Genomic DNA, 16,518 nt, shown 5'->3' on the forward strand with positions numbered 1-16,518 from the left:
GGGCGGAAGCTTATCGGCGCACGACTGATGAGACATCCCGGACAGCAACTCCCAAGGCTCAACCACACAGTCCACCTGCCGCGTGCTCCACGCGCATATCGAAAAAGGGGGGAGGGGGAGAGAGAGCCGTATGGAGAAGGTCTACCCCGATCGCCGAGCAAACAGGCGTCGAGCTGGGGAGAATCCGAGATAACCACGGATCCATGCTTCATCGGGCATCACATGGAGGCGCCGGGAGTGGGCGGCTATGGGGTAATGCGCGCTAATCCGCGCCCATCTCCTTTCTTTTCTCCACGGGTCTCCGCATGCAGCAGGATACATACTGTACGCAGCTCGCCCAAGCGGAATTCCCCACCTCCTGTGGAGCGGTTAAGTCCTCTCATGGCTCCTCTTCCCCCATTTAATTTAGTTTATCTTTTTTCGGTTGGTGTTTGTCTGCTTGTCCGTGGCGCACGCGCCCTGGGAGAAGGATGTGGTGGTGGGATGGCCGCGGTTGTCGGCGGATTGCCGCTGATTCTCAGTCCCCGTGCAAAGCTAACAAAAGCTAACTTCCTGATCACCACCGGACGCATCTGCATGCCTGCAACGCCAAATCGTCCGTGCTTCACATGCTGACCACCAGTAGGGGGATGGAGCGAGAAGCAAATCGAGTCTGAGAATGATAGTTTGACGCCTGACCAAGCTCCCGTCATGCTGTGTGCGGACTCTGTCTACCCCACGCCGCGCCGGCTAAATGATGGGCGGCTTTCAAAGGCCCCTTTGCCGAACGGTAACTCGCCATTCACTCCATGGAGATCTTATCTGAGACAGATGAAACCCAAGGGGGATAAGAGTTAAAAGGTGTATCACAAGAGGCCATTGTACACGGGGTTACACCTAGGAAATTTGGTCTGCAAGGTTCGAATTGAATATCCGGGGATTTAGTTAACCAGTTAGTCTACGGAGTACTCCGTACAACCCTGCAGAACTCGAGGAGAGCTTGGCGAAATCTTTATCTGGCCTTTCATATCACTGCAGCGGGAACCAACTTTTCGCGAATCTGCCTCGCTTTGCTGATGTTATGTGACCAGGTTCAGCTCACCATCCAGGGAGGTTTTCTGTTTTTCTTTTTCTTTTTCTGCTATCGCTGATAACCACTGATAACCCGGCCCCCCTTGAACAATCAGGCAAGGCGTATCGCAGTATTTCCCCGCCCGTTTTTCGAAGAATTAACTATCAGCCAGGCGTATTTTACGGGGGAACCTACTGACCCAGCGATCGATACTACCTGGCTGGAACTAGAAAACGTCACCTGAAATCGGCACCCTGTTGTCCAGCGATAGGCGTGCTTTCATATGCATACGTCCAAAAAGGAGAGAGAAGTGACATGGAATGGTGATAACGAGGGCTGTCGATCAAGTCAAATTGTACCGGCAGTGTCTTTGACTGGTCAAATTCCTCCTAAAAGAATCATGATTCGTCTGAGACATAAAGTACGATCCTGTTCTCTTGAGGTTCCCTTTGAAGTCCCTTATGTACAGTACTTGGTTGAGGGTAATATTGTTGGAAAACCGTACGTATGTGCGTGCACTGTGCAAAGAAACCGTAGAGCGCTGGAGATGCGTTGTTAAAATGGCACAGACTCATGCAAAACGTGCCTCTACAGTGCCGTCTGGAATAAATACGCAAATGCCCCGGCATGTAACAATAATATAATGCCGGCAAATGAGAACCCCCTTTTTGCCGGTTGACCTCGAAGAAAAATAGATCAGGCCCATTTCAACCTTTGACGTAGAAATGCTCTCCTCTCTCTCGGACCTCGATCTCATCACCGACATGGAGAGTGAATTCTAAACAGCAGGTAAGCTTCCATTTTTCCAGGACCATACAAAGTATGTATGTAAGTATGTATGTACTTACTTCGAGCAACAGGCACAAGCATCATTCCCAAACACCCACTCTTCCCCGCCCCCGCGTCGATGTTCCTCATCGACCTCAGCGTCTTATCCGGCTCGACCTGATGTCTCTCGCCCGTGTCTGGGTCAACGTTCGGGAGCCGACATCTCACGGTGCGACACGCAACTATGACATCAACACCTTTTCCTTCGTCTTTGCGTTCATCGCCTCGATCGCCTTCGGCAGATGAAGGAGGCGCTTTCCTGCTCCGTGGACCCTGCACGATGCGAATGCGCTTCCAGTCATCCTCATCGTACGCTTCTAATCCTTCAAGCACGATATTCGGCCGGAACCTGCGGACAGAAAACTTGGGAATTGCGTACCGAACCTGTTCCGCGATGTTCCTGATACTGGCTAGGTTTTGCATTTGAACCGGGTACTCATCCGGAAAACCCATCGTTGGCTCGAATCCGAGGTCCGCTGCGGGTGGCGCGTTCCCGCGCACGGGGCGGTAGTGATCCGGATCAACGCGAAATAGCGAGAGTGGTTTGGTGCTTCCGAGGAAGGTAGCCAGGGAAGAAGGGATGTGGTCGCCATAATTGTAGGCGTTGGGTGTGTCTCTGAATATGCGGAATGGAATGGAAGGGTACTCGCCATCCGGCGGGTAGAGTGGTACTTGAAACGATTCCTCTCGCGAGCAGAGATTGAGCTTCATGCCAAGTTTGGTCAAGAAACTCGTCGCGATTCTGGGGTAGTTGATCACCAGGACACCCTTCGAACGGACCGCAGGAGCCTTGGGAGAGTACGATGGCAATGAAGGATCTGGAATCCAGATCTCCGGCCGGACAAGGGCCATTCTGCTGAATTTGCCGTCGCGAAGGGTGCGGCAGTCCCAACGGCCGGTGGTGGCATTCTTTTCAGCTGACCCATTCGTCTTTGACTCTCCTTCGGCGTTCCGGGTCTCAACGTACTCCGCGAAGGCGAACTGGCGATCGTACATCAAGCCCGTGTCGGTGCCATCAATGAAGTTGAACTCCACCCCGGCGCAGCTCTTAATAGGATAAACGATGAGAGCCTTGACTTTGATCTTCTTCCCCGCATGATCCTTGGAGCGTTTATGTACCCCCCGCGTGTTGTAGGAATGTTCATCGGCTAAGTTGGAACAGGATTTCAGTCCTAGTTTCCGGCATCCTCTCGGCTGTCGAGATCGAGAGCGGCGATCTGTGAGTTCGATGTAAAGAAGGAAAGCAAGGGGTGCGACGCAGATAAAGTAAACGATGAGGAGGGAAACGGAAACGGTGAGGCCGAAGCGAGGTATAACCCCCGTCAACCGTAGCATATCGATTGTTGGAGGCCCGGGAGAAAAAAAAAAAAAGAAGAAAAGAAAAGGCGAGATCTAAACTAGAGAGCTATATGTTAATCTTGAGGCAGGAATCCTTTGAGATGTTTCAAGGGCTTTGCTGGCACTTTCAACAGCAAGTGACCCTTGGAGAGCCCCGGCCAGAGTTTCTCCGTAAGACACTTTGGCGGCTTGCTTTGTTAGCTTTGCTTTGTGCAAAAGCGTGATTTCAGTGGCTCGGAGGGACAGAACGTGAGAAAGGTGAATGAGTATCTGTATGTGTCAGTCTCTCGAGGAGTCATGGTTCCCAGAAATTCGTTGGAGAAGGGAGGGCCTTGACCGTGAATAGTTTTTGCCAACCCACGGGGCGACTCGTATTAAGTAGTCGATGTCGCCGAATTCGACAGCGGTGCAACCCAATGGAACGGACTTTCAAAGCCAACCGAAGCCGGAGTTTCTCTCAAAAAACTCGCCATCGTGATTAATAATATATGTACTCCGTAATGTGCTCGTCACTCGTCCATGCGATGATTCCAAACATCGAGAAGACGAGCTGTTGTGAAGGGCGCGGTGTCACGGCCAGCTAGGGAAGCTCGGCAAGCCTCAACGAATTGAATTTGCGACCACCAGCTCTCGGGATCTGATCCGCCTGGTGCCGGTTAAAGGCAAGTCCTTGCGGATGACCGGCGCCACATGGCGCCCATGAAAAGTATGAAGAGCAGAGAGTTGTCTCACAAGAATTGGCGGCAGCCGTAGCAGGCCGAAAAGCTCGCCAGGTCGGCATCCGCCCTTGTTCTGTGCGACAGAGCCGACATGAACGACTTGGTTCGTTCAGGAGTGAGCGAAGTACAGTACTTTGGGGTGGTGGCGCCGAGGATCTGCAAGAGCCCTGATCTCCATCTTTGGTCCATCATTCTGGTAGTTAACGTAGCTTAATTTATTAGTCTTTCTACGGAGGACATCCAGCACAGACAGACGCGCGACGGGAAGGATTCCTTAAGACACCCGCAGGCTTCTCAGGAGCATTAAACTTTAGCTACATATGGCCTTTGCATATCGATTCGTACTATCTTTGTGACTGCAGTTGAGCCCAGCAATGTAAGTAGTTGTGTTATCGCCCTTTTGAAGAGACGCGTCTCAAATCCGAGTGCAGAATCAAGTTCAAAAGTACATGCCCTGGACGGTATAGCACATCATACCATGACCATCGAAGACACCGCCCATTTCTCCAGTCCCGAAAGCCGTACGTATTCGACCTCGCGGTCTCTTATGCAGCCTTTTTTCTTTTTTTTTTTTTTCCCCCCCCTTCATCACGAGCTAACTGCTGTAACCAGCCCGTTTGCGTCCACTTGGCGACGCGTCGTGCACCAAATTTGGTCTTCCCCCCGTGTCCCTGGGTAGTGGCGGGAGTGTGTCGACCGGCCTTCAGCGCTTAGATGTCGCCTTGGCCCTGCCGACGGAGCCGCAACCCTCACCTTTGGGACTTGGTTTGAGCCAGCGGTGTCTCTATGATTCCGCCGGCGGAGATGGGCCTGCGGGGGGAGTTCAGCGCGGAGAGGTGACGGAGATTGTGGGACCTAGAGCGTCGGGGAAGACGGTACTAGCGTGAGTTGCTATTGTTCTTTCTATCACTTAACCCTTTTGGATTGTTTTGCGGCCCCGTTAGAAGATGTGTGTTGACATATGGGGATTGTTGATAGGATGAGTTTGGCCGCGGAGGTGTTGCGATCGCATCGGAGCGTTGTGTGGGTCGGTAGGTTCTCGTCTTTCTACGCGTTATGTGATTTAGTCCTACAGTTCTTTTTGCTTTTTGCTGAGACTTTATTATGCAGATACCGCGGGCCCAATGTGTCTCTCTCGCCTGGAGTCGTTGCTGCACGGCAAGGAGAACGTCACTGAGGACGGACCATCCCAAGCGACGGGCAGGAAAAGCCATCTTCTTCAAAGGCTCTTACACTTCCATCCGCTCTCCCTGGCGCATCTCGTGGCCCTGGTCTCCCATCCACCCCGTGGGTTTCCGCCTGAGAACACAGGTCTGATTGTGATCGATTCGATTTCGTGCCTCTTTGCAGCTGAATTCCGACCCAGACTCCCCAAACGACTCCGCGAGACGAAATTATCCCGCACGGAGCAGGCCAAGCTGGACAAGGAGTCGAGACTGTACTTCAACCTTATTGGAAGCCTAGTGTCTGATCTACGAAGACTCGCCGTTCGCTTCAACTGTGCTGTTGTTGTTATCAATGAGATGGCCTCGCGGTTCAAACCATCGACGAGACCGATGCTCCACGAGGTTATTTCGGGGTTTACCTGGGACGCTGGCGTTACGACAAGAGTTCTTTTATACTGGCATTGGCTGCCGTGGGAGATGCGAGAGACAACAAAAGGAAAGGGCGTTCGGATTGCGGAGGTACAGAAGGTTGGTGGAATGACACTTATGGGGAGATCGGCGAAGCGGATTGTTCCCTTTGTAGTTGGAAAGGCGAGTCCTGATTATTGAATTCAGCTGAATGAAGTGGGAAGGCGGGGCGCTTCTGCTGACGATGACATTATCCAGACCGGTCTCCAGGAGTTTCTGGACGAGGAATCTATTTCCATACCGTCCTCTATGAAACAGAGTACGCCCCATGGTGGCATGGAAAAGCGGAAACTTGACGAGTTCGATAGTACTCCGAGTCATAGACCTAAGCTGGAGCCGACGATCGAGATCGTCAGTCCGGATGCGGACGATGACGATGACGAAATCCTCGATCCATTACCAGGTGCCACCGAGGAAGACTACGAAGTTCCAGATAGCGAGAGCGAGTTCGACGTCGACGAAATGATATCGATTGGCTCCAGAACGCCGTCCAACCGAGTTGAACCGGATGTGGAACTTCTTGTCCAGCATCTCGACAACGAGGCAGTCTATGAATGACATGACATGACTGGAGCAAGAAGACTACATGCAGAGTTAACGAGCGCCATGCAAATGGTCTCCCATACAATGCGCCCTGGTGGTCTCATCCATTATCAACAAGGCACAGGGCCACGAGGACATTCTGGAGGCATACGCTTGCATGTGGGTTGAAAGGCTTGTTGCTGCATGACAGTAAAGACTAATAATAGCCCTGCGGAATCATCGGCACTGGGACAAGACAAGTCAGGTTTCCCCGATGCTGTCATACTCCCAGACCACGTTTCAAGCTATTATCGTTCAACAGCAAGGGCTGGCCTTATGACTGACGTGGACCTCCGCCATTTAGTTGAATGCCATACTCTCCTATCACCAAAAATAGTCCAGTGCTCCGAGATGTTCCGTGGTCGTTTGCCTGACGGATGGGGTTTTAATTCTAGCATTGCGCGTCCTCCTGGATGTCTGTGAATTTTTCGATACTGGATGGTATGACGGGGCTCAGCTCAGGACAGATAGCGTGAGGATATATAGATTATCTCGACTCTGTGCTCCGTAGTGGTGACGGAGGAAAGGATGGCTGAGGGGGCGAATCCGGGGTAACGAGTAACAAAAAACGGTTGGGGTGGGCTCGGAGAAAGTCCAGAATACGCCCGGAGACAACGCACATTATTATCTTGATGCCGAATGGCCCGGGTTTGTGATGCGAATAAGCCCGTCGTTTTGAACGCGACTGTCATGCCAGCAAGAAGTCACTCTACAAGAGAGGGCATGAAGGCATATAACTGTGAACTGCATAGTACCTCATATTCGGTCACAGGAATACGTGCACATCCCGTCCTTATCGCATGCCGTACTCCGTACACCCCGTAGAGAGTATGTACAACCACACAGGTAGCACCTTCCTCTTCTCAAAAGACGCCTACTGTATCTGTCGAACCTGCGGGCTTCGATGGCTTCACGTGCCTCGGCATGGGCACAGTCCCCCGTCTATCGCGCCTCCCCAATTTCCTCGAAACACCCGTCGTATTCGCATTCCAACAGCTCCCGACGCAAGGGCCCAGCCAATCAGCGCTTGGCATTAAGGCTGGAAAAAAGGAAGTGCTCAACTGGGGTAAGCGCAACCTTACCGCACACGGGCCCCACGAGCTAAATTCACCACGGCCAATGGGAGACGCGATGCGGTGGGGCGGGTCGAAATCTGTTGGGGGAAGCTAAGCAGCGGCCGGTGAGGAGCGGCGGCGGCCTTCCAAACTCGTTCTTCAGCCCCCCCGGCCAGGTGGAAGTATCATTTTTGCGTTGGAATTTTCTTTGCGATGAGTGGTGAGTTAACAGCAGTTGGGTTTGACAGTCGAAGGGCTGGTTTGCGGTTTGTTCCTCTGATGGGGCGAATTCGTCAACAAAGAGGCGAAGGATGATCTATTCCAAGGACGATGGTACGAGGACCCCGAAATACATGACGTTCGGTGTACGGAGTCCGGAGCGTGGAGACTGTTATACTTATGTAAGTTTTTCTGTTACATAAAGTTGTTGGGGACGAGGTACCTCGCTGTTCTTCTGTAACTCGGTGTGGTACTCGTTTGAGCTCGCCTGGACGGGGAAAGCGAAAAAGAAAAAAAAAAAAAAGAAAAGAAAAGAAAAGGACCCTTTTGCAGATTTCTGAACTGCTGTTATCTCTAGCTGTTGAAGTCTGCCAGAGCAGTATTTATCACACCAGGAGTACAAAGTGCTGATGGTTGTCGAGGACAGTGCTTGTTGACCTTACAGGGTGGACGGAGTGAAAAAATACCGGGAGCTAGTAATCTTCGGCCTTGTTCCTCACCCCCAACAAGACCAACAATGTGTGTGCTCAAAGTTCGCTCCAGATCAGATGTATCCCTGTAATACACAGATAGATCAACCAGAGAATGCCGAGCGAAGGAAAGAAAAACAGTTTGAAAAAGTGACGCCACTTTTCTTTCTTCTTCCTCTTTCTGTATCCTCCTGGCATGTGTCTGTGGTCAACAAGAAGCTGAATTTGCAGTTTCAACAAATCTGTTGTGGACCTTGTTTGTGGCAGCCGCCTGGGGGCACAATATTTATCTTTTTTTCGTTCCCACTTCCATTTGCTCTTTTACCTTGGGAACGGAGCGGACAAGGAGTGGGAATTTATTGACCTCCTTCCCTCATCCTGACCTCACCCACTTTTTCTCATATCACCAGTCCTTTCTTTCCCACAACCCTCCTCCTGATCTCCTCGATCCCTTTGTGCCCCTTCCACAACCTAAGAGAGTCTCTCATTCAATCGTCCTCGATCGCATCCTCAACTCCATCGACACGTCCTACCGAAACCATGGCTGCCCCAGCCGTGGCTGCAGATGCCTCCAAGGCTCGCCCTGCCGGTGCTGATATCAAGAAGCCTCATATCACAGAGACGCCAATGACCTGGTCGAACTGGCACAAGCATGTTAACTGGCTGAACGTCACGCTGATCCTTCTCATTCCTCTGTATGGTTGTGTTCAAGCGTTCTGGGTTCCCCTCCAGCTCAAGACCGCTATCTGGGCTATTGCGTATTATTATATGACCGGTATTGGTATCACCGCTGGTATGTCTTCCCCCGTCGATGCGGTCGAGCCCGTTAAAGATTCAGGTCTAACCGACGCACGCCTCAGGTTACCATCGTCTTTGGGCTCACTGCTCGTATTCTGCCACCCTTCCCTTGAGAATCTACCTGGCTGCCGTTGGAGGAGGTGCCGTCGAAGGATCGGTCAGATGGTGGGCTCGTGATCACCGTGCCCACCACCGCTATACGGATACCGACAAGGACCCTTACTCCGTCCGCAAGGGTCTCCTGTACTCCCACATTGGCTGGATGATCATGAAGCAGAATCCAAGACGTATTGGCCGCACTGACATCACCGATCTCAACGAGGACCCAGTCGTCGTCTGGCAGCACAGAAACTACCTCAAGGTCGTCATCACAATGGGGTTGATTGTTCCTATGCTTGTCAGTGGACTCGGATGGGGAGACTGGTGGGGTGGTTTCATCTATGCTGGTATCCTTCGAATCTTCTTTGTCCAGCAGGCTACCTTCTGCGTCAACTCCTTGGCCCATTACCTGGGAGAACAGCCCTTCGATGACCGCAACTCTCCCCGTGACCACGTTATGACTGCCTTGATCACCATGGGTGAAGGTTATCACAACTTCCACCACGAATTCCCTTCTGACTACCGCAACGCCCTCGAATGGTATCAGTATGACCCAACCAAATGGATCATCTGGGTTTGGAAGCAAGTCGGACTCGCATACGACTTGAAGCAGTTCCGCGCCAACGAAATCGAGAAGGGACGCCTCCAGCAGCTCCAGAAGAAGATCGACCAAAGACGTGCTAAACTCGACTGGGGTATTCCTCTTGAACAGTTGCCAGTCATGGAATGGGACGAGTACGTCGAGCAGGCCAAGAATGGTCGTGGCCTTATTGCCGTCGCAGGAGTCGTCCATGACGTTACCGATTTCATCAAGGATCACCCAGGTGGTAAGGCCATGATCAACTCCGGTATTGGCAAGGACGCAACCGCCATGTTCAACGGTGGTATTTACAATCACTCCAACGCCGCCCACAACCTCCTGTCAACGATGCGTGTCGGTGTTATCCGAGGTGGCTGCGAAGTCGAGATCTGGAAGAGAGCCCAGCAGGAAAATAAGGATGTCGAATCCGTCCGTGACGCTAATGGAAAGAGAATCATTCGTGCGGGCGAGCAAGTGACCAAGCTCCCCGAGCCAGTCCCAAGCGCCGGCGCTGCCTAATCTGTTCTTATCCGTGTCTCCGCATGCTTCTATCGACTTGTTCTCCACCTTTTTGATCCCTTGTAATAATTGGCGACACGATTACGGCCGTACATAGCTGAAGGCTTATGTGCATTGTTCTCTTCCATCCTGCCTTTTTTTATTTAATGTCCTCGTTTTGTCCCCCGATATTTCCGTCCTCCTGACCTAGAAACACTTCCGAGAAAACTCAATGCCATACCAGGGTGGATGGATAACATTTGCTTGGTGTAGGTCAAAAAAAGAAAAGGGAAAAGAAAAGGGGAAAATTGTTACGATTAAGTGTTTTCTGATGTATCCTGTATCCTCTTTGTTTTTCCCTGCTCTTCATGTACCACATTGTTTTTCTCTCATCGCTCTTCTCTATTCCTTTTTTTTTTTTTTTCCTTTGGGAGTTCTGGTTTGGAAGGATCCGGTGCTTTTCTCATCTTGCTGCAAAAAGGGTTGTTAGATGGTGTTGAACTTATTAACCGTACATTGTCAGAATAAGAATCATCACAGTTTGTTATCTTTAAGAACTAAAAAAGTCATTGAAGTGCCTTGGTGCGAGGCCAGCAGCAATGCAAAAGATCTCAATGGAAGTGGAGGATTGTAGGGTTGGATGTATGTACTCTCTCAAACAGTGTTGAAGTGCAGCACGGTGGACTCGTGATGGAATGAATGTTGTGCTGGACACAAAGAGTTTCAGCAGCGAAGTCAGAGAAAAGCATCGACTCCTGACTTCAGCTTTTCCATCTGCCTCGACAATTACCAGCTCAGTGGTCAGCTGATGGTCGGTTGTGCCAGGATGTTCGGCTTATCTGGTCTTGGAGAACACCGAAGGACAGGCAGACTTTGAATGATTGAACAAGCAGCTCACACATACACCATAACGCCCACGAAGAGCAGCAGAGTTTGCGCGCAATTGCAGCCTGTAAGAGTCTGTCATTTAAGCTCTGTCTTTATCATCACTCTTTGCCCCGTCCCCACACCCCGTGCGACGACGCTTTTGCTACCCAACCGGAGAGAAGAAGTAACTTCCAAACCACCAAACTGGCTCGCATCACCCGCTGCACCTGCTCCGTCCTCTGGCTCACATTGCCCCTCTTCATCGGAATCGCCCTCATCCTGGCTCCCTCACTCCGCCTCCCCGCCTCCAGGCTCCTGTTCGGCCACCTACGACCACGGCCAACATCCACAGCAACCTTTCAGACCTCAACCCACCCTTTCAGACCGCCTACTCTCACCTCCAGTCGACTGCCCCTCACGACCGCAAGCATGGCCCCTTCACACCTCAAAAGCCCGCCCCAGGCACCACCACTCTTTACGGGAACGCCCTCGTCCATCGTAGACGACACCAAACGCCTCATCGAGCAATCCCGCAAAGTGCAAGATGCCGTAGCGAAGAATGTCTCTCACGAGGCGGCCGACTTCGCCAAGGTACTGCTGCCGCTGGCACACGACGAGAATTCCATGGCGCTGGAGTCTCATATCCTGGGCTTCTACCAGGCGGTGTCGACGGACTCGAAGTTGCGCGATGCGTCCACCGAGGCGGAGAAGTTGATGGATGACTTTGCCATCGAGTCGGCTATGCGTGAGGATCTATTCAAACTGGTGGATGCGGTGCTGAAGAAGGGGGAGAAGCTGGAGCCGGAGTCGCAGAGGTTATTGGAGAAGGAGCATAAGGATTATATTCGGAATGGGCTGGGGTTGCCTGCGGGCCCGAAGAGGGATCGGTTCAAAGAGATCAAGAAGAGGTTGAGTCAGATCGCTATCGAGTTTCAGAAGAATCTGAACGAGGAGAAAGGTGGCGTGTGGCTGACGAGGGAGGAGTTGCACGGCGTTCCTGAGGATGTGGTTTCTGGTTTGAAGAAAGGGGAGGGGGAGAATGAAGGGAAATTGTTTTTGACGTTCAAGTATCCGGATTTATTCCCGTTGACAAAGTATGCTACGAATGCGGATGTGAGGAAGCGGGTTATGATTGCGAACGAGAACAAGTGCAATCAGAATGTGCCTCTCTTTAAAGAAGCGATTATCCTTCGAGATGAAGCTGCACGATTGCTCGGCTACCCGAATCATGCAACCTTCCGTATTGAAGATAAGATGGCAAAGACACCAGAAACAGTCGATAAGTTCTTGGGAGATCTTCGCGCTAGATTGAAGGACGGTGGCCAGAAGGAGATTGAGAAGCTTAAGGAACTCAAGGCCAAGGACCTCAAGTCACGAACCCCAAGCCAAGAGGCTGATGGCCATTACTTCTTATGGGACCACCGCTTCTACGATCGCATGATGCTGGAAAAGGACTATCAGCTCGATCACCAATTGATCGCGGAGTTCTTCCCGCTGCAGACCACTATCCGTGGCATGTTGAAGATCTTTGAAGATCTCTTTGGCCTTGTCTTTGTCGAAATTGAAGGAGAAGAGCGAAGTAAGCTTTCTGAAACCGGTAAGGGAGACGATATCGTCTGGCATGAGGATGTCCAGGTTTTCAGTGTGTGGGATGACGAAGGCGAGGGCAGTGGTTTCGTTGGGTACCTCTACCTCGATCTGTTCCCAAGAGAGGGCAAATATGGCCACGCTGCGAACTTCAATCTACAGCCGGTACGCCAGCTCCCTTTCAATTGGAGGAGAGAGTCACTGACAAGTAGCGTTAGGGTTTCATCGACAAGGACGGAAAACGTAGATATCCAGCAACTGCTTTGGTATGCAACTTCTCAAAGTCTACGCCTAAGAAACCTAGCTTGCTCAAGCACGACGAAGTGGTGACGCTCTTCCACGAGTTGGGCCACGGTATCCACGACCTCGTCTCAAAGACCACATATTCCCGCTTCCATGGAACCAACACTGTTCGTGACTTTGTTGAGGCTCCCAGCCAGATGCTTGAAAACTGGTGCTGGACACCGTCGCAGCTTAAATCGCTCAGCAAACATTTCTCGTATCTCTCGCCTGAGTATCTCGAGGCCTGGAAGGAGCAGGCTGGCGATAAACCTAGACCTTCGGAACAGATCCCTGACGAACTCATTGAAAACCTGATTAAGACCAAGCATGTAAATGATGCATTGTTCAATCTTAGACAGCTTCACTTTGGCATCTTCGACATGGCCGTGCATGAGCCTGTGGACCATGACGCGATCCAGAAGTTGGACGTTTCAGAGAAATACAACTCTCTTCGCAAGGAGATTACAAACTTTGAGGGCCCTGAAGTTCTTGGCCTTGGCTACAACTGGGGACACGGCCAAGCAACCTTCGGTCACCTTATTGGGGGCTATGACGCTGGGTATTATGGTTACCTTAGGTATGACGAATATCCTTATGCATGTAAAATGTACACAATCTAACTGTCGTTTTGCAGCTCCCAAGTATATTCGACAGACATGTTCTATAGCGTGTTCAAGGATGAACCCATGAACAAAAAGGAAGGCCGAAGGTATAGGTACACCGTGCTTGAGAAAGGCGGGAGCCAGGACGAGATGGAGACATTGAAGGAGTTCCTTGGTCGCGAACCTAAGCCAGATGCATTCTACAAAGAGCTTGGTTTAGCCTAAGTGGATACGAATAGTCCATCTTGCAGAAACATTGCATTCTTGTTTGTAACAGCGGGACCTTCCGCCAACACAAGAGCATAGATACCAAAAATGGTGCTATTTTTGAGACATTCTCTTAGATGGACCACGAATAAATGATAAACCTAGTGTCATGCAACCCTCCTTGCACGTAATCCTATGTAAAGTCGCTGGAACGAGCACTTCTGAATCAAAGCTGGAGGGCTAACCTAATCATGTGACCAGCCTCTTATCGATAAGGAGCCCGAGTCGCGCATTGCGGACAAAAGAACCCAGAAGCCGCCTGTTGAGTGATATTAATACAGTCTCACTCGCTGATATCCTCTCCAACTTATTTAGTGGGAAAATCACATCTTCAATATCTAATTAATCTACACTAGATCCCAATCCCACCCATTCTACACTATCTTCCAACCCACAAGCCGAGCAAACCACCGAGGCCGACAATGGCAGAACCAGCCCGCAGCAAGCGGAAACCCATCCGAACTTACCACTGTACTTTCTGCAGTCATCTCCTTCTTGGGAGCACCCGTGATATACTCTCCTTACCGCGTCGAAAGGAGCCATCACTGGATCGGGCATTGATTGTCCCCCTGCCCACACGCACCACTTCGTCCTCTGCAGATTCAGACTCCGATCCCGAACAAATGGAAGAGAAAGAAGGCGAAGAAGCAAAAGAAGAACAAGGACAGGAACAAGAAGTAGCGCAAAACCCAAGCACATCACAGGGTCCTCGCGACGATGCGCCCAAAAGATGGAAAGAAAGCAAAGAAAAGCGTGCGCGGAGAACCAAGTCAAGCGAGGATGAAGATTACACGATCCTACTCTCCACTACTGCACCGGATCGCAAACCTCTCATGGTCCGTCGCGCCGATGGGTTTGAGAAACGCTGGTTGATTCGCTGTGGAAGGTGCAGAGTTATAGTGGCATACCTTTTGGACGATATACATTTCTCAGCGGGGAAGAAGCAGGGTGCACACGAGGAAAAAGAAGACGAGGGGCGTGGACAGAGAGAGATGCCAAAGGTCGTTTATTTGCTTCCTGGTGCGGTGGTGGAGACAGCGGATATGGGGCAGAGGGAAATTGTGGCTGAGAGGGAAGAGTGGGCGGAATGGGCGGAGTTGGCGTCTGGGAAGGAGACGTAGGCTGATTCGACGGTTTGGGGATTATTGGGATTTTGAAGCGAATGCAACGTGGATTTTGAGAACCCGCTGTGATCGAGAGTTTTTCCCTGGAGGGAGCCGCAAGAGCATGCAGCGGATATCGACTGCTAAATCATTAAGGTTGTTGCTGCATACAACTACGTACGCCCACGCATAACCCTGTAGCAACATGGCCTGCGTGGTCCAGCTTTGATCTATATCAAGAGCGGGTGGTGCTCGTACCACCAAGCAACTGCAAGGGCTCGAAAATGCAAGGCCATTAATGGTAATGCACGATTATCAAATCTTCGTCTTAACAATCATAATTTATCCCATCGAACCAGTACCCATGATAGCCAATACACCGACCCGCCGTGTCGCCCCATCACAAGGTAAAACATGCATGTCAAATGATAAAAACAAAATAACCCTCCGTCATGCCATGACTTTATATCGCCATGCCGAAAACAACTGAGAACTTCTGCGAACGTCGCATCGTAGGTCTATCGGACGAGGACAACAGCGGGTAAGCAGAGCGAGAAATAACCATGAAACCCAGGAAATACATCATATCATCGTCCATAAAATGTCATACTGTTCGAAAGGCTCGCTGATATTTAGTTGGCAAGGATGGTTCGGACGAGTTCTATGGGCGAAATATATTAGTAGTCTGCATATAGAAAGGAGCACTGAGAAATTGTTGTATACCGGTGTAGTTGATCTCTCCGGAGCTTGTATCAACAGCCTTCAGAAGCTCGTCGACTTCTTCGTCGGACATTTTCTCGCCGAGGTTTGTAAGGACTGTCGCGAATTCGGACCATTAGCAATCCACCGGCACGCCTAACAAAACGAACTTTTGCGGTCAGGGGCTAAATCTCACTGTATCGAAGCTGACCAACGCCGATAAAGCCAGTCATATCTTTATCAAAGACCTGGAAACCGCGACAATATTCCTCTGGTTCGCCCGGGTCCCGGAATCCACCGGGCCGGTTAAGGACCTTCTGGAAGGCATCGAAATCAACTAATTCCCAAAAAATATCCCCCGCGTCAGCAAATCTATCATTCCTGCGGCCTTGGTTCAACCCTCCCAGTGAACACCAGGTATATTGACCGTAAGACTAGACAGAAACTTACAATCGCCACCCATCCCCTTCTCCAGTTCTCTAATCTCAGCAAGAGTGGGGTTCTGGCCACATGCGCGCAAAAGATCTCCGAGCGACTCGAGGGCAACACGGCCGGTTCCGCGCTTATCAAACAGGGAGAATGCTTCTTTGTAGTTTGTAGAGGCCTGTTCGTCATCGTAGTCATGTTCAGCTTCTGGTTCTTGAATAGGTTGCTTGTGATGACTTTGTTCCTGGTGTTTATCATGCTGGTGGCCAGCCTGAACACGCTCATTCTGCTTGGAACGGCCCATGATTGCGATTGATTGAAAGGAAGTGTGGTGGATGATACGATTCAGAAGGGGAGAGGGAAGTTGTGAAAGTGACTGGATAGAGAGGCAGAGAGAAAGACAGGGGAGAGACGTGTGTTCACTCAGTGATTTGTTTGCTGGTATCGGCGCCAGATGTGAATGCAGTCGCAGCAGAGGCAGTCAGTCTGTTTCCGCGGCGATATCGCATCGCTGAGATACTGCCAGCAAACAGCTAAGGGCTCTGAAGTGATTTGGAAAGTTCCATATCTTCTTCCTTGTCCGGTGGCCAAACCATGGAAACAACTGGGATAGAGTGTACCTGGTTCTGGGTTGCCACCGATTTTTGATTGGAAAAGAAAATGAGTACGCACCATTGTGTATGTTTTCAGTTGCTCTAACTTCGAAACAACTAAAATCCACAGATTCTTATTCGGCTCAAAGTGGCAGAGAAAGACTTGAGGTCTGGTTCAGAGTGTTTTTGGGGAGATTGAAGTGAAGTGTTGTGGAGATCAC

General features: G+C 50.9%; 7 protein-coding genes across 7 annotated transcripts; 5 read left to right on the forward strand and 2 right to left on the reverse strand.

Annotated features, from left to right (window-relative positions):
- Window positions 1-898: 898 nt before the first annotated feature.
- On the reverse strand, window positions 899-3,750 carry D8B26_004453 (uncharacterized protein). The gene is made up of 2 exons (XM_003064980.2): window positions 1,900-3,750; window positions 899-1,829 (listed from the first exon to the last, which is right to left on the reverse strand). The coding sequence occupies exons 1-2, from the start codon at window positions 3,212-3,214 to the stop codon at window positions 1,759-1,761; spliced, it is 1,386 nt and encodes a 461-aa protein (XP_003065026.2). The 5' UTR covers window positions 3,215-3,750; the 3' UTR covers window positions 899-1,758.
- Window positions 3,751-4,414: 664 nt separating this feature from the next.
- On the forward strand, window positions 4,415-5,711 carry D8B26_004454 (uncharacterized protein; the record flags this gene model as incomplete). The annotated part of the gene is made up of 4 exons (XM_003064981.2): window positions 4,415-4,457; window positions 4,549-4,819; window positions 4,915-4,967; window positions 5,047-5,711. The coding sequence occupies 4 exons, from the start codon at window positions 4,415-4,417 to the stop codon at window positions 5,709-5,711; spliced, it is 1,032 nt and encodes a 343-aa protein (XP_003065027.1).
- Window positions 5,712-5,819: 108 nt separating this feature from the next.
- On the forward strand, window positions 5,820-6,128 carry D8B26_004455 (uncharacterized protein; the record flags this gene model as incomplete). Its single annotated transcript, XM_066124491.1, has 1 exon — window positions 5,820-6,128. One exon carries the CDS (start codon window positions 5,820-5,822, stop codon window positions 6,126-6,128), a length of 309 nt encoding a protein of 102 aa, XP_065980572.1.
- Window positions 6,129-8,436: 2,308 nt separating this feature from the next.
- Window positions 8,437-9,892, forward strand: OLE1 (stearoyl-CoA 9-desaturase; the record flags this gene model as incomplete). Its single annotated transcript, XM_003064982.2, has 2 exons — window positions 8,437-8,689; window positions 8,757-9,892. The coding sequence occupies 2 exons, from the start codon at window positions 8,437-8,439 to the stop codon at window positions 9,890-9,892; spliced, it is 1,389 nt and encodes a 462-aa protein (XP_003065028.1).
- Window positions 9,893-10,733: 841 nt separating this feature from the next.
- D8B26_004457 (uncharacterized protein) lies at window positions 10,734-13,587 on the forward strand. The gene is made up of 3 exons (XM_003064983.2): window positions 10,734-12,490; window positions 12,544-13,184; window positions 13,242-13,587. The coding sequence occupies exons 1-3, from the start codon at window positions 11,168-11,170 to the stop codon at window positions 13,432-13,434; spliced, it is 2,157 nt and encodes a 718-aa protein (XP_003065029.1). The 5' UTR covers window positions 10,734-11,167; the 3' UTR covers window positions 13,435-13,587.
- A 311-nt stretch (window positions 13,588-13,898) lies between these two features.
- D8B26_004458 (uncharacterized protein) lies at window positions 13,899-14,772 on the forward strand (the record flags this gene model as incomplete). The annotated part of the gene is made up of 1 exon (XM_003064984.2): window positions 13,899-14,772. One exon carries the CDS (start codon window positions 13,899-13,901, stop codon window positions 14,595-14,597), a length of 699 nt encoding a protein of 232 aa, XP_003065030.1. The 3' UTR covers window positions 14,598-14,772.
- A 44-nt stretch (window positions 14,773-14,816) lies between these two features.
- Window positions 14,817-16,477, reverse strand: CDC4_2 (SCF ubiquitin ligase complex subunit cdc4). Its single transcript, XM_003064985.2, has 5 exons — window positions 16,377-16,477; window positions 15,729-15,882; window positions 15,475-15,615; window positions 15,303-15,395; window positions 14,817-15,240 (listed from the first exon to the last, which is right to left on the reverse strand). Exons 1-5 carry the CDS (start codon window positions 16,377-16,379, stop codon window positions 15,212-15,214), a joined length of 420 nt encoding a protein of 139 aa, XP_003065031.2. The 5' UTR covers window positions 16,380-16,477; the 3' UTR covers window positions 14,817-15,211.
- Between the last annotated feature and the right edge of the window lie 41 nt (window positions 16,478-16,518).

Source organism: Coccidioides posadasii, chromosome 2, assembly GCF_018416015.2.
Source record: "Coccidioides posadasii str. Silveira chromosome 2, complete sequence".
Lineage (NCBI taxonomy): Eukaryota > Fungi > Ascomycota > Eurotiomycetes > Onygenales > Onygenaceae > Coccidioides > Coccidioides posadasii.